This window comes from Cynocephalus volans, chromosome 2, assembly GCF_027409185.1.
Source record: "Cynocephalus volans isolate mCynVol1 chromosome 2, mCynVol1.pri, whole genome shotgun sequence".
Classification (NCBI taxonomy): Eukaryota; Metazoa; Chordata; class Mammalia; order Dermoptera; family Cynocephalidae; genus Cynocephalus; species Cynocephalus volans.
Genome location: NC_084461.1, coordinates 139660226 through 139674130, shown reverse-complemented (window position 1 = coordinate 139674130; position 13905 = coordinate 139660226). Strand labels below are relative to the sequence as shown.

At 36.3% G+C, this 13905-nt stretch overlaps 1 protein-coding gene across 1 annotated transcript in view; it reads left to right on the top strand.

Moving 5' to 3' along the window:
* Positions 1–13642, top strand: part of SOX30 (SRY-box transcription factor 30) — a 50370-nt gene extending 36728 nt beyond the window's left edge. The window contains exon 5 of the mRNA XM_063086357.1: positions 13261–13642. Coding sequence (XP_062942427.1) covers positions 13261–13642 — 382 coding nt within the window. The remainder of the gene's footprint in view (positions 1–13260) is intronic.
* The last annotated feature ends 263 nt before the right edge of the window (positions 13643–13905 follow it).

The window sequence follows — 13905 nt, the reverse complement described above, 5'->3', positions numbered from 1 at the left end:
GGTGAGTGTTCAGTGGATTGCCTATAGGGTGTCCTGGCTGCTACTGTGGCAGTGAGCTGTCCTTGCAGTGGCAGTAGCTGAGGTAATGGCTGTGATGGACCTCCTTCACAGAAGCAGTATTTGCAGCATGCTCCTGCCTTCTCTTCAGGTGGGGGAAGTCTTCCTGGGGCTTCTGTCTGGGTCCCAGGTTGCTCTCCTGCCTCCCGTTTGGGTGGGAGGAGGGCTGCCCCAGGGGCCTCTGCCTGGGTCCTGGGTTGCAGATCCTTCTCCTGCCTTCTGTTCAGACAGGGGTGGGCTGCCCGGGGGCTGTCACCTGGGTCCTGGGTTGCTCTCCTGCCTTCTGTTCAGCTGGGGAGAGGGCTGCCTGGGGGCCTCCACCTGAGTCCTGGGTCCTGAGTTGCAGGTCACTCTCCTGCCTTCTGTTTGGGCAGGGGTGGAGCTGCCCCGGATTTCTCACCCTCTTAATACTATTACAATGGAGATCTAGTTTCCAATACATGAACTTTTGGAGGATACATTTAACCCATAGAAAAGACATAAATCAATGGAAAGACATCTGTGTTTGTGGATTGGAAGACTGAATATTGTTAAGATGGCAGTTCTTTCCGATGCAGTTTTATAAAGTTAATGCAAACTCTCTCAAAATCTCAATGGTCTTTTTTGCAGAAATGGAAATGCTGATTCTAAAATTTATATGGAATTGCAACTGACCTCAAATAGCTAAAACAATCTTGAAAAAGAACAAAGCTGGAGGATTCAGAAGTCCTCATCTCAAAATTTACTATAAAGCTACAATATCAAAATAGCATGATATCAAGAAAATGAGAAGACAAGCCACAGACTGGTAGAAAATATTTGAAAAAGACATATCTGATAAAGGATTGTTATCCAAAATATACAAAGAACTGTTAAAATTAAACAATAAGAAAACAACCAGATGAAAAAATGAGCTAAAGATCCGAACAAACACCTTACCAAAGAAGATATACTGATGGCAAATAAACATATGAAAAAATGCTCAACATCATATGTCATTCAGGAATTTCAAATTAAAATGGCAAGATATGGTACCCATTTATTAGAATGGCCAAAATCTGAACACTGACAGCACCAAATGCTGGTGAGGATGTGGAGCAACAGGGACTCTCATAGAAGGTACAGCAACTTTGGAAAACAGGTTGGCAGTTTCTTACAAGACTATATGATCCATCAACTGTATTACCCAAATGAGTTGAACTTTATATACACACAAAACTCTATATATGGATGCTCATAGAAGCTTTATTCATAATTGCCAAAACTTGGAAGCAACCGAGATGCCCTAAAGTAGGTGACTGAATAAACGGATATACATCCAAGCAATGGAATATTATTCAGTGCTAAAAAGAAATGAGTTATTAAGCCATGAAAAGACATGGAAGAAACTTAAATGCATGTTACTAAGTGGAAGAAGCCAATCTGAAAAAGCTACATGCTGTATGATTCCAACTATATGACATTCTGGAAAAGGCAAAACCATGGAGAGAACAAAAAGATTGCTAGGGGTTAGTGGGGAGAAAGGGATGAATTTTCTAAGCACAAAGGATTTTTAGGGCAGTGAAATTATTCTGTATGACACTATGTTGGTGGATCAATATCATTATGCATTTGCCGAAACCCATAGAATGTACAGCACTAAGAGTGAACCCTAATATAAACTATGGACCTTGGTGATAATTGATGTATCAATGTAGGTTCACCATTTTTAACAAATTTATCACTCTGGTATGAGATGTGTTGACAGTAATGGAGGCTGTGCATGTGGGAAAGAAGAGGTTATATGAAAACTCTATTTCTGCTCAATTCTGTTGTGAAGCTAAAATTTCTCTAAAATATAAAGTCTATTTAAGAAAACTTATGCTACATTTAAAAAAACAATGTACTGTCCATGAAGATAGATATATAGAACAATTGAATATAATTGAGTTACAGGAATAAATATAAATATACATCCATGGTCCATTGATTTTCATCAAGGGTACCAAGACCATTTAATGGGGAAAGAATAATCTCTTCAATAAATTGTGCTATGACAACTGGATATTCACATGCAAAAGAATGAAGCTGGGGGCTGGCTAGTTAGCTCAGTTGGTTAGAGCATGGTGCTGATAATACCAAGGTCCAGGGTGTGATATCTCTACCTGCCAGCTGCAAAATTAAAAAAAAAAAAAAAAGAAATTGGACCCGTATCTCACACTATATACAAAAATTAACTAAAAGACTTAAACATAAAAGCTAAAACTATAAAACTCTTAGAAGAAAGTATAAGAGGAAATCTTCATGACCTTGGATTTGGCAGTGGTTTCTTAGATATTATATTAGAAGAACAAATAGGTAAACTGGACTTTGTCAAAATTAAAAACTTTTGTGCATTAAAGGGTACTATTAAGAAAGAGAAAAGATAACTCACAAAATGGGAGAAAATGTTTGCAAATCATATAACTGATAAAAGAGTTTTATCCAGAATATAAAAATAACTCTCACAACTCAACAAAAAGACAACTCAATTTAAAAATGGCAGAAAATCTGAATAGATATTGCTTAAAGGAAGATATCCATATGGCCAATAAGTACATGGAAAGATGCTCAATATCACTAGCCATTAGGAAAAGTCAAATCAAAAGCACAAGTATTTACCACTTCATACGCATTAGTATGGCTAGAATTCAAAAAATAAATAACATGTTGGATGAGAAAGTAGAGAAATTGGAACCCACATACATTGCTGTTGGGAATGAAAAATAGTGCAGCCATTCTGGAGAACTGTTTGGCAGTTCCTCAAAATATTAAATATAGAATTTGCAATGATTCCACTCCTAGTATATACCAAAGAGAATTGAAAACATATGTACACACAAAAACTTGTTATTAGAGAAACCAGTATAGACAGAGGAAGTAGTAGGCACAGTCCTATTTGGAGTCTTCAGAATGGAATTTATCATTTTAAGCAAGTCAGACTGTAAGTTATATATAGTTGAGTTTAGGATTGATACAAAACTAAAATTTAAATTGAACTGGAGTTAGTTCACTATTGCTGCTATAACAAATTTCCACAAACTTAGTGGCTTAAACAATGTAAATTTATTATCTTATAGTACTGAATGTCAGAAGCCTGAAATGAGCTTCAGAGTTGTATAAGAAATTACCTAGGGCTGACATAACAAGTTACCACAAACTTGGTGGCTTAAAGCAACAGAAATTTGTTCTCTCACAGTTCTGGAGGCTGGAAGTCCAAAGTTAAGGGGTCAGCAGGGCCATACTGCCTCTCAAGGTACTGGGGAAGATCCTTCCTTGCCTTTTCCTAGCATCTGGTGGTTTCTACAATCCTCAGTTCCCCTTGACTTGTAGCTGCATCACTCCAATCTTTTCCTCTATCATCGCATGACCTTCTTTCCTGTGTGTGTATGTATGTCTCTGTGTGTCCTCTCCTCTTGTATCAAGGACACCAATCATTGGAATTAGGCCCTACCCTAATCCAGTGTGACCTCATCTTAATTTAATTATATCTGCAAAGATCCTATTTCCAAAGAAAGACACATTCTGAGGTTTCAGGTGGCTGTGAATTTGGGGGACAACTATTCAACCCACTACATGAACTAAAATCAAGAGGTAGGGAGGGCTGCATACTTTCTGGAGGCTCTAGGGAAGAATGTTTACTTCTCTTTTTCCAGCTTCTAGATACCACCCACATTCCTTGGCTCATGGCTCTTTTCTCAAATCACTCTGACCTCTGCTTCCATTATCACATCTCCTTCTCTGATTATGATACTCCTTCTTCCCTCTTATAAAGAACCTTGCAATTACATTGGGCCCACATGGATAATCTGGGATAATCTTTTCAAATTTAGATCTTTAACTTATTCACACCTGCAAAGTCCTTTTTGCTATGTAAGGTTACATATTCATGGGTTCCAGGGATTAGGATATAGTTATCTTTGGGGGGCCATTATTCAGCCTATGTCAGAACCTTGTATCATGTTGAGTCTTTTGAAGTAGCCATGCTTAGTTTTGTGCATTTCTATTTATAGACACCTATAAAGAAGATATTAAAAGCATTCTAAATATATATATACCTAACTCCAGAACATCCAAATATATAAAGCAATTACTATTGGACTTAATGGGAGATATTGACTGCAACACAATAATAGTCTGGGAATTTACTACTCCACTTTTAACAAAGGACAGAGCATCCAGGCAGAAAATTAACCAGGAAATATCAAAATTAATCTCTACTCTAGCCTGATTGGACCTAATGGGCATATATAGGACATTTCATCCAACAGCTGCAGAATATACATTCTTCTCAGCAGCACATGGAGCATTCTCTAGAATAGACAATATGTTAGGTCACAAAACAAATCTCAACAAATTTTTAAAAATTGAAATAATATCAATTACCTTGTCTAACCACAATAGAACAAAACTAGAAATCAACAAAAGGGATACTATAAACTGTACAAATACATGGAAATTAAACAACATGCTCCTAAACAATGAGTGGGTCAAAGACTAAATCAAAAAGGGAATTAAATAATTCCTGGAGACAAATGAAAATGAAAACACAACATACCAGAACCTGTGGATACAGCAAAAGCAGTTCTGAGAAGGAAGTTTATAGCAATAAATGCCTACATCCAAAAAGAAGAAAGACTTCCAATAAAAAACCTAACTAACATTACACCTCCAGGAGCTGGAAAAACAAGAACAAACCAAACCCAAAATTAGTAGAAAGAGAGAAATAACAAGATCAGAGTAGAAATAAATGAATTAGAGATAAAAAAAAAAATATGAAAGATCAATGTATTAGCCTGTTTTTGTTGCCTGTAACAAAATACATGGAACTGGGTGATTTTTAAAGAAAAATGAAATTTATTGCTTACAGTTTCTGAGGCTGGGAAGTCCTAAGTCCACCTGGTGGTGGCAACAGTGACTCAAGGGTCTCACATTGCAAGATGGTGAAAGCAGAGAGAGCACAGAGACAGAATCTCCTCCTCTTTTAAAGCCCTCAGAACCACACCCCTGACCATCATTTTTAATCCTTTCACTACTGCATGGTCCTACAATCCAATCACCTCTTCAAAACTCTACCTTTCAATTACCATAATAGGATTTCCCACCCTCTTAATAGTTACAGTGGGAGCTAAGTTTCTTTTTTTTTTTTTTTTTTTTTTTCGTGACCGGAGCTAAGTTTCTAATACATAAAACTTGGGAGACATAATACAAGCTTCAAGGAGTTTGGGGGGGACATAATCCAACCCACTACAATCAATGAAACAAAGAGATGGTTTTTCAAAAAGATAAACAAAATCAATAAACCTTTAGCTAGACTAATGAAGGAAAAAAAAGAAGACTCAAAATCAGAAATGAAAAAGGAGACATTACAACTGATACCACAGAAATACAAAGGATCATAAGAGACTACTATGAACAACTATATGTGAAAAAACTGGAAAATCTAGAAGAAATGGACAGATTCCTGGACACATACAACTTATGAAGGTTGAACCATGAAGAACTAGAAAACCTAAAGAGACCAATAACAAGTAATGAGGTTGAAGCAATAAAAAAAAATCTCCCAACAAAGAGAACTCCAGGACCAGATGGCTTCACTGCTGAATTCTACCAAACTTAAATAAAAGAACTAATACCAATTCTTCTCTAACTCTTCCAAAAATTGAAAAGGAGGGAATACTTTCAAACTTTCTGTGAGGCCAACATTAACCTCATACTAAACATGGAAAAAGACATAACAAAAGAAGAAAACTACCGACCAATATCCCTAATGAGCACAGGTGCAAAGATCCTCAATAACTACTAGCAAACAGAATCTAACACCACATTAAAAAGATCATTCACCATAATCAAGTGGTATTCATCTCAAGGATGCAAGAATGGTTCAACATATGCAAATCAATAAATGTGATACATCACATCAACAGAATGAAGAAAATATATGTATATAATTACAATAGATGCAGAAAAAAGGATTGATAAAATCCAACACCCCTTCATGGTAAAAACACTCAACAAATTAGATATAGAAGGAATATACCTCAACATAATAAAAGCCATATAAAACAAACTCACATATAAGTTACTGAATAGACAAAAATTTGAGACTTTTCCTCTAAGATCTGGAACAAGACAAGGATATCCACTTTCCCCACTCTTATTCAACACAATCCTGAAAGTTCTAGCCAGCACAGTAAGTCAAGACAAAGCAATAAAGGGCATCCAAATTGGAAATCAGGAAGTCAAACTATCCCTATTTGCAGATGACATGATTTTATATATAGAAAACCCTAAAGACTCCACCAAAAAATTACTAGGACTAATAAATGAATTCAGTAAAGTAGCAGAATATGAGATTAACACACAAGGGCCAGCCCATGGCTCACTTGAGAGAGTGTGGTGCTGATAACACCAAGGCCACGGGTTCAGATCCCTATATAGGGATGGCCAGTTAGCTCACCTGGGAGAGTGTGGTGCTGACAATACCAAGGCAAGCGTTAATATCCCCTTACTGGTCATCTTTCAAAATAAATAAATAAATAAATAAAATAATAAAAATCAACACACAAAAATCAATAGCTTTCCTATACACCTATAGTGAAATAGGTGCAGAAGAAATCAAGAAAGTAATTTCATTCACAATAGCTACCAAAAAAAAAAAAAAAAATGAATACCTAGGAGTAAATTTAACCAAGGAGGTGAAAGACCTCTACAATGAAAACTATAAAACATTTGTGAAAAAAATTGAAGAGGACACAAATAAATGGAAAGACATCCCATGTTCCTGGTTTGGAAGAATTAACATCATCAAAATGTCCATTTTACCCAAAGCAATTTACACATACATTCAACGCAGTCGCTATCAAAATACCAATGACATTCTTCACAGAAATAGAAATAAGATCTTAAAATTTGTATGGAACCGTAAAAGACCCTGTATAACTAAAGCAATCTTGAAAAAAAAGTCACTTCCTGACTTCAAAATATACTATAAAGCTATAGTAACCAAAACAGCATGGTACTGCTATAAAAATAGACAAATAGACCAATGGAACAGAATAGAGAGCTCAGAAATAAAACCACACACTTATAGCCAACTGATTTTCAACAAAGTTGCTGAGAATATACAGTGGGGAAAGAACAACCTCTTCAATAAGTGGTGTGGGAAAACTGGATAGCCACATGCAGAAGAGTGAAACTAAATCCCTATCTTTCACCATACACAAAAGTCAACTCACAATGGGTTAAAGACCTAAATTTAAGACCCAAAACTATGAAACTACTAGAAGAAAACATAGGGGAAATGTTACATGAAATAGGAGTAGGAGCACTTTACTTTTTTGAGTAAGACTAGAAAGGCACAGGCAACTAAAGCAACAATACACAAATGGGACTACATCAAACTAAAAAGCTTCTACACAGCAAGGGACACTATCAACAAAGTGAAGAAACAATCCATAGAATGAGAGAAAGTGATGTTTGCAAACTACATATCAAACAAGGGGCTAATATCCAAAATATATAAGGAACTCAAACAACTCAATAGCAAAAAAACAACCAAATTAAAAAACAGGCAAAGAATCTACATAGACATTTCTCAAAAGAAGACATACAAATAGCCAAAAAGTACAAGAAAAAAATGTTCAAAATCACTAATCATCAGGAAAATGCAAATTAAAACCACAATGAGATATAATCTCACCCCAGTTAGAATGGCTATTATCAGCAAGACAGAAAATAAATGCTGGTGAGGATGCAGAGAAAAGGCAACCCTCCTACATTGTTGGTGGGAATGTGAATTAGTACAGCCATTGTTAAAACAGCATGGAGTTTCCTCAGAGAACTAAAAGTAGATCTGCCTTATAACCCAGTTATCCTACTATTGGGTATAAACCCAAAGGAAATGAAATCAACATATCAGAAAGACACCTGCACTCTCCCATTCATTGCAACACTATTTACAGTAGCCAAGAGATGGAATCAATGTAAATGCCCATCAACATATGAATGGATGAAAAAAACTGATGGTATATATACACAATGGAATACTATTTCAGCTATAAGAAGAAATGATGTCTTATCATTTGCAGCAACATGGATGGAACTGGAAAACATCATGTTAAGTGAAGTAAGTCAGGCACAGAAAGACAAATACCGCATGATCTCATTCATATATGGAATCTAAAAAATAAAGTGGTTCTCATATAAGTAGAGAGTAGAATAATGGTTATCAGAGGACAGGAGGCAAGGGGGATGGAGGGGAGGAGAAGTGGTGGACTAACAGGTACAAAACTATGCTATCTACCCTAAACTAATCTTTGTACAATATATGAATGTATTGAAACAACATACTGTACCTCACAGATATGTACAAGTAAATGTTAAAATAAAAAAATTAAATAATAAAAGCATAGATCCTTAAAGAGATTGTAATACCGCACTTCGTGATTTTCACATATGAAGATACATTTAGCGCTTGTCCATGGTATATATTCATTGGACTATGTGTGACAACTTACTGACTTTCAAAACTTGTTGACTTACTTCACTGAGTTGTTTACCAACCCAATGATTTTATTCCCAAAGTTCAAGATGCACTTTATTTTGGAACAAAATAAGACAACACAAATAAACTCTTCACTCTGTAGGGCAGAGCCCTTCAGGATAATGCAAAGAGAGGAAGGAATGCCCAGATCCATGTTCATTTTGTACCTGCTGCTGGGCATTCTCAGAGAATATAGTCCCTGACACACTCAGTATAGTCTGTACTGGGGCTAAAGACAACCTGTACTGCCAACCACAGTAGAGTAATTATATCCAGGGTAGTGAGCACAAAGGGGTGAAACCTGAAGAGAATGTGTGCAAAAAGTGGAAGAAATTCTTGTCTCCTTTGCCACAGAGGGGAAACTTGATTTTTATCTTTCATGAATAGTATTTTATTTACCATTTTATTATAGGAATTTTAATATGCAAAACAGAAGGAATAGTATGAAGAATCTCCAGGTATCCCTCACCCAGCTTCAACAATTAACATTTTTTGCTATTCTTGTTTCTTCTGTTCCCCCTACTTTTAGGGGGGAGGGTGTCTTAAATATTTTAAAGCAAATCACAGACATCATATAATTTCACCTGTAAATACATCAATATGTACATTTACTACCTATGTACTCACAAAAATGACCACCTACCATTTTCACACCTGAAAAATTAATAATTACCTATTATCCAAAAACTAGTCTGTGTTTCATTTTCCTCAGTTGTCTCCAACTGTCTTCTCACAATTGCTTTATATAAATCAGGACCCAAGTAAGCTACACATTGGATTTGATTATGTCTCTTAAGCTTTTCTTCTATGACAGTTCTAAACAAGAAATTATCCACATTCTGAATTTGGCTTATTACATCCATGTTTAACATGTTTCTCTATCACCCATTTTTTTCTGTAAAATGATAGATTGTGAAGCTTGATTAGATTCAAGTTCATTTTTTTTTCCTTCCTTTTTTTTTTTGTCAGTGATATCTCATAGGTGGTCTTGTGTACTTTGTATTGTGTCACATCAAGAGATATATAAAGTCTGTTTTTCTCTCTATGTTAGTAATGTTAAGAATGATCTGTTAGTTCAGGTGTTAACAGTCTGATTATGAGTTTCCCCATCAAGCTTTCACCGAAACCTGTGTCTCTCAATTTTTGGCTGCACAGTATTAGCACTTGAAGAACTTAAAAAGTATGTATCCCTATCTCAGACCAAATAATTCAGAATCTTTGTGGGGATGGGGTAGACCTTGGCAATACTCATAGTATCATTTAAAAGTTTCCCCAGGTGAAGGGACTGCCTCTTCAGCAAATGGTGCTGGGATAACTGGATATCCTTATGCAGGAGAATGAAACTAGATCCATACCTCTCACCATATACTAAAATCAACTCAAAATGGATTAAGGATTTAAATATACACCCTGAAACAATAAAACTTCTTAAAGAAAACATAGGAGAAACACTTCAGGAAATAGGACTGGGCACAGACTTCATGAATACGACCCCAAAAGCACGGGCAACCAAAGGAAAAATAAACAAATGGGATTATATCAAACTAAAAAGCTTCTGCACAGCAAAAGAAACAATTAAAAGAGTTAAAAGACAACCAACAGAGTGGGAGAAAATATTTGCAAAATATACATCTGACAAAGGATTAATATCCAGAATATATAAGGAACTCAAACAACTTTACAAGAAGAAAACAAGCAACCCAATTAGAAAATGGGTAAAAGAGCTAAGTAGGCATTTCTCTAAGGAAGATATACAAATGGCCAACAGACATATGAAAAAATGCTCAACATCACTCAGCATCCGGGAAATGCAAATCAAAACCACATTGAGATACCATCTAACCCCAGTTAGGATGGCTAAAATCCAAAAGACTATGAACAATAAATGCTGGCGAGGCTGCGGAGAAAAAGGAACTCTCATACATTGTTGGTGGGACTGCAAAATGGTGCAGCCTCTATGGAAAATGGTATGGAGGTTCCTTAAACAATTGCAAATAGATCTACCATACGACCCAGCTATCCCACTGTTGGGAATAGACCCAGAGGAATGGAAATCATCAAGTCGAAGGTATACCTGTTCCCCAATGTTTATCGCAGCACTCTTTACAATAGCCAAGAGTTGGAACCAGCCCAAATGCCCATCATCAGATGAGTGGATACGGAAAATGTGGTACATCTACACAATGGAATACTACTCAGCTATAAAAACGAATGAAATACTGCCATTTGCAACAACATGGATGGACCTTGAGAGAATTATATTAAGTGAAACGAGTCAGGCACAGAAAGAGAAATACCACATGTTCTCACTTATTGGTGGGAGCTAAAAATTAATATATAAATTCACACACACACACACACACACACACACACACACACACACACAAAACCGGGGGGGGGGAAGAAGATATAACAACCACAATTATTTGAAGTTGATATGACAAGCAAACAGAAAGGACATTGTTGGGGGGGAGGGGGGAGGGAGAAGGGAGGGAGGTTTTGGTGACGGGGAGCAATAATCAGCCACAATGTATATCAACAAAATAAAAAATTAAAAAAAAAAAAAATAAATAAATAAAAATAAAAGTTTCCCCAGGTGATCCTAATGGGCAGCTAAGGTTGAAAAATACCAGCCCAGTGATCTTGATAGCTATAGTAATTGCTGCCTAGACCATGGGATTGCAAAATGGCAATTTTCTGATTTGATATTCCTTCATTGATTAGCTTGAATTCTTTTGTTAAGAAAAATTTTCCCTTAGCAACTATTTGTTTACACTGAAATATAAGAAGGGCAGGATAAACACATGATTCTTTTCCCATATCAATGAATCTTTTGTTTTGAGAAGATTATTACAAACAAATGGGTTTTTATATATTTGATATGTTCCAGTACATTCCAGTATTGATTGATTGATTGATACTCAAATTATCCTTTTTTTGGCCGGTTGGCTACAAATTGGCTCCTGTGCCCTTAATCTTTGATAGCTTTTTTTTCTCTCTGGCACAATATGTCCCAGGCTTGTCTTGTACATTATCTATCCCGGACCTGGAATAAGCCATTTCACCCGGAAGTCCTAGTTCCTTTCAGTGAAGGTGGTATTTAGAAATCACAATTTGGACAATAAAGATGTTTATTGCTACTGAAGTAACAGTGTCCTCTGTCTTAATTGATCTTTTTGCTCTCTGAACATAACACTAACTTGTCTTTCACCACACCCATATACTCAATGTGATGCTGGCATCACAACTTTAGCATATGTCTAGTATATACCTAGATTTTAGGTCTTTTTTAAAAAACTTCTCTACCAAGGCTTGCATAATATCTTGCCTACGTTGAGTCCTGAGAAAGATAGCAATCTGGGTGTATTACTTCTAGTTGAAGTGAAGGCTTTGTGGAGGAGGTAGATTTGATGTCCCCTTTGAAGTATCTGTAGAATTCAATGAATAGAGAGACCTGAAGGTGGGAAAGCAACATGAGCAAGGTCATAGTAGTTACAAGCACAGTGTATTTCAGGACACATGTATTAAATAAAAAATGACTGAACTAAGATGTGAAAGTAGGAATGGAAACCTGAAAAATTTTAGAAATTCTGCCTCACATAAGCATAAGCAGGTTATTAAGTATAAGCAGGTTACCTAGCACTTGGAAATTTGGTGGTAGGACATAGTTTCAAAGAGTTTGATATAATAGTCTAGTATGTCGATCATACTTATGTTTTTAACAGTAAGAAAATAAAGTGGGGGGGTTTTTTGTTTGTTTTTAATGCAGAAGCATGAAATGAAACACCCAATTTGTCATGGGTTTTGCTAATGTGTGGTCATTATGTTTATGTTATCTGTCACTAGATGGAGTCCATGAGCCCAGGGAACTCTTGGTTGGGCTTTTCTATACCTCTTCCTGCAATTCCTGTGACTTTGAAAGGGTGAATAGTACTTTCAGAAAACTAGCAAATGGGTTTGAATGACAGAATTTTGGGATTTGCCTTTTTTAAAAAAAAAAATCGGTTTTCTAAAACTGCAGAATAGTCTTCTCAATTTTTCATGATTTTGCCCTCCAAGAAATTTTTTTGAAAAGACCTTTAAAACCACAATTTAATATCAGTTCTAAATCTTGCTGGTAGTAAGAGTGTTTTTAATTTATATTGAATGTCAATTAAAAGATTAAATTGTTATCCTCTGTTTCAGTGCCCGAATATTCAGGAGCTCTTGATTTTAATCCAGTTATACATTCCCCACCCCCATGAGCTTCCTTTCAAATACCAGTAAGAACAATTGTTGCATTGTTTACTGTGTTGATTCTCAGCATAGCATAACATATATCTGCATTTCTAAAACCTTAGTTGGTGTGAGGCATCATGAGACAAAGGCCAGGATAAGCAATTTTTCTTTATCAAGGTTGTCAAAAGGTTAGATGCCTGAGGCTAACAGTAGCTAATAGTGCTGGGGAATATTTCAGTTGCAAAGTTCCTTTGCTCTTTATTTTGGGTGGGGACTGGACAGTGGAAAAAGAGCAGATGAATACATGAAGTGGTTGCAGAAAGGATCTTGGGAACTTTCCAGGCCCCAAAGGGTATGTAGTTAACTTGCTCTGTTAGTCTATACGCAAGGCAATACGTGGACAAGGGATGATCTAATTCCTTTTTTATGTTTTTCTGCTGCAGCACGTGCCCTTATAGTCGGCCTCCCTTTGGCTATGGGAACTTTCCAAGTTCAATGCCAGAATGCCTTGGTTATTACGAAGACAGGTACCAAAAACATGAGGCTATGTTTTCAGCTTTAAATAGAGACTATCCTTTTAGAGACTACCCTGATGAACACACACACAGTGAAGATCCTCAGAGTTGCGAGAGCATAGATCGGACCTCTTACTATAACAGTCATAGCCACGGTGGGGAAGAATACTTAAATCCCATGCCTCAGCTGGACATTGGAGCCTTGGAGAATGTCTTCACAGCCCCAACATCAACTCCCTCTAGCATCCAGCAAGTCAATGTCACTGACAGTGATGAAGAAGAAGAAGAAAAAGTGCTCAGGAATTTATAATTTTAAAGCAAATATGCATAGAAAATAAACATTTCTTAAATTATATTCTGGGTCAGTTGGTGTGAGAAAAAAAAAAAAAAAGCCTAGAATGCTTTGCTTAGAGTTTTCAGCCATGATTTGAGGAGCCAAAACCAAATGCAATTTATGTTTTTATAAAGTTTCAATTAGTGAAACTGGAGTCCTGATATTTCATCTTAGGAATATTAAGATGTGAAGTAGTTTATTTTTATGGTTGAAATTTGCATCAACATGTATTATCACTA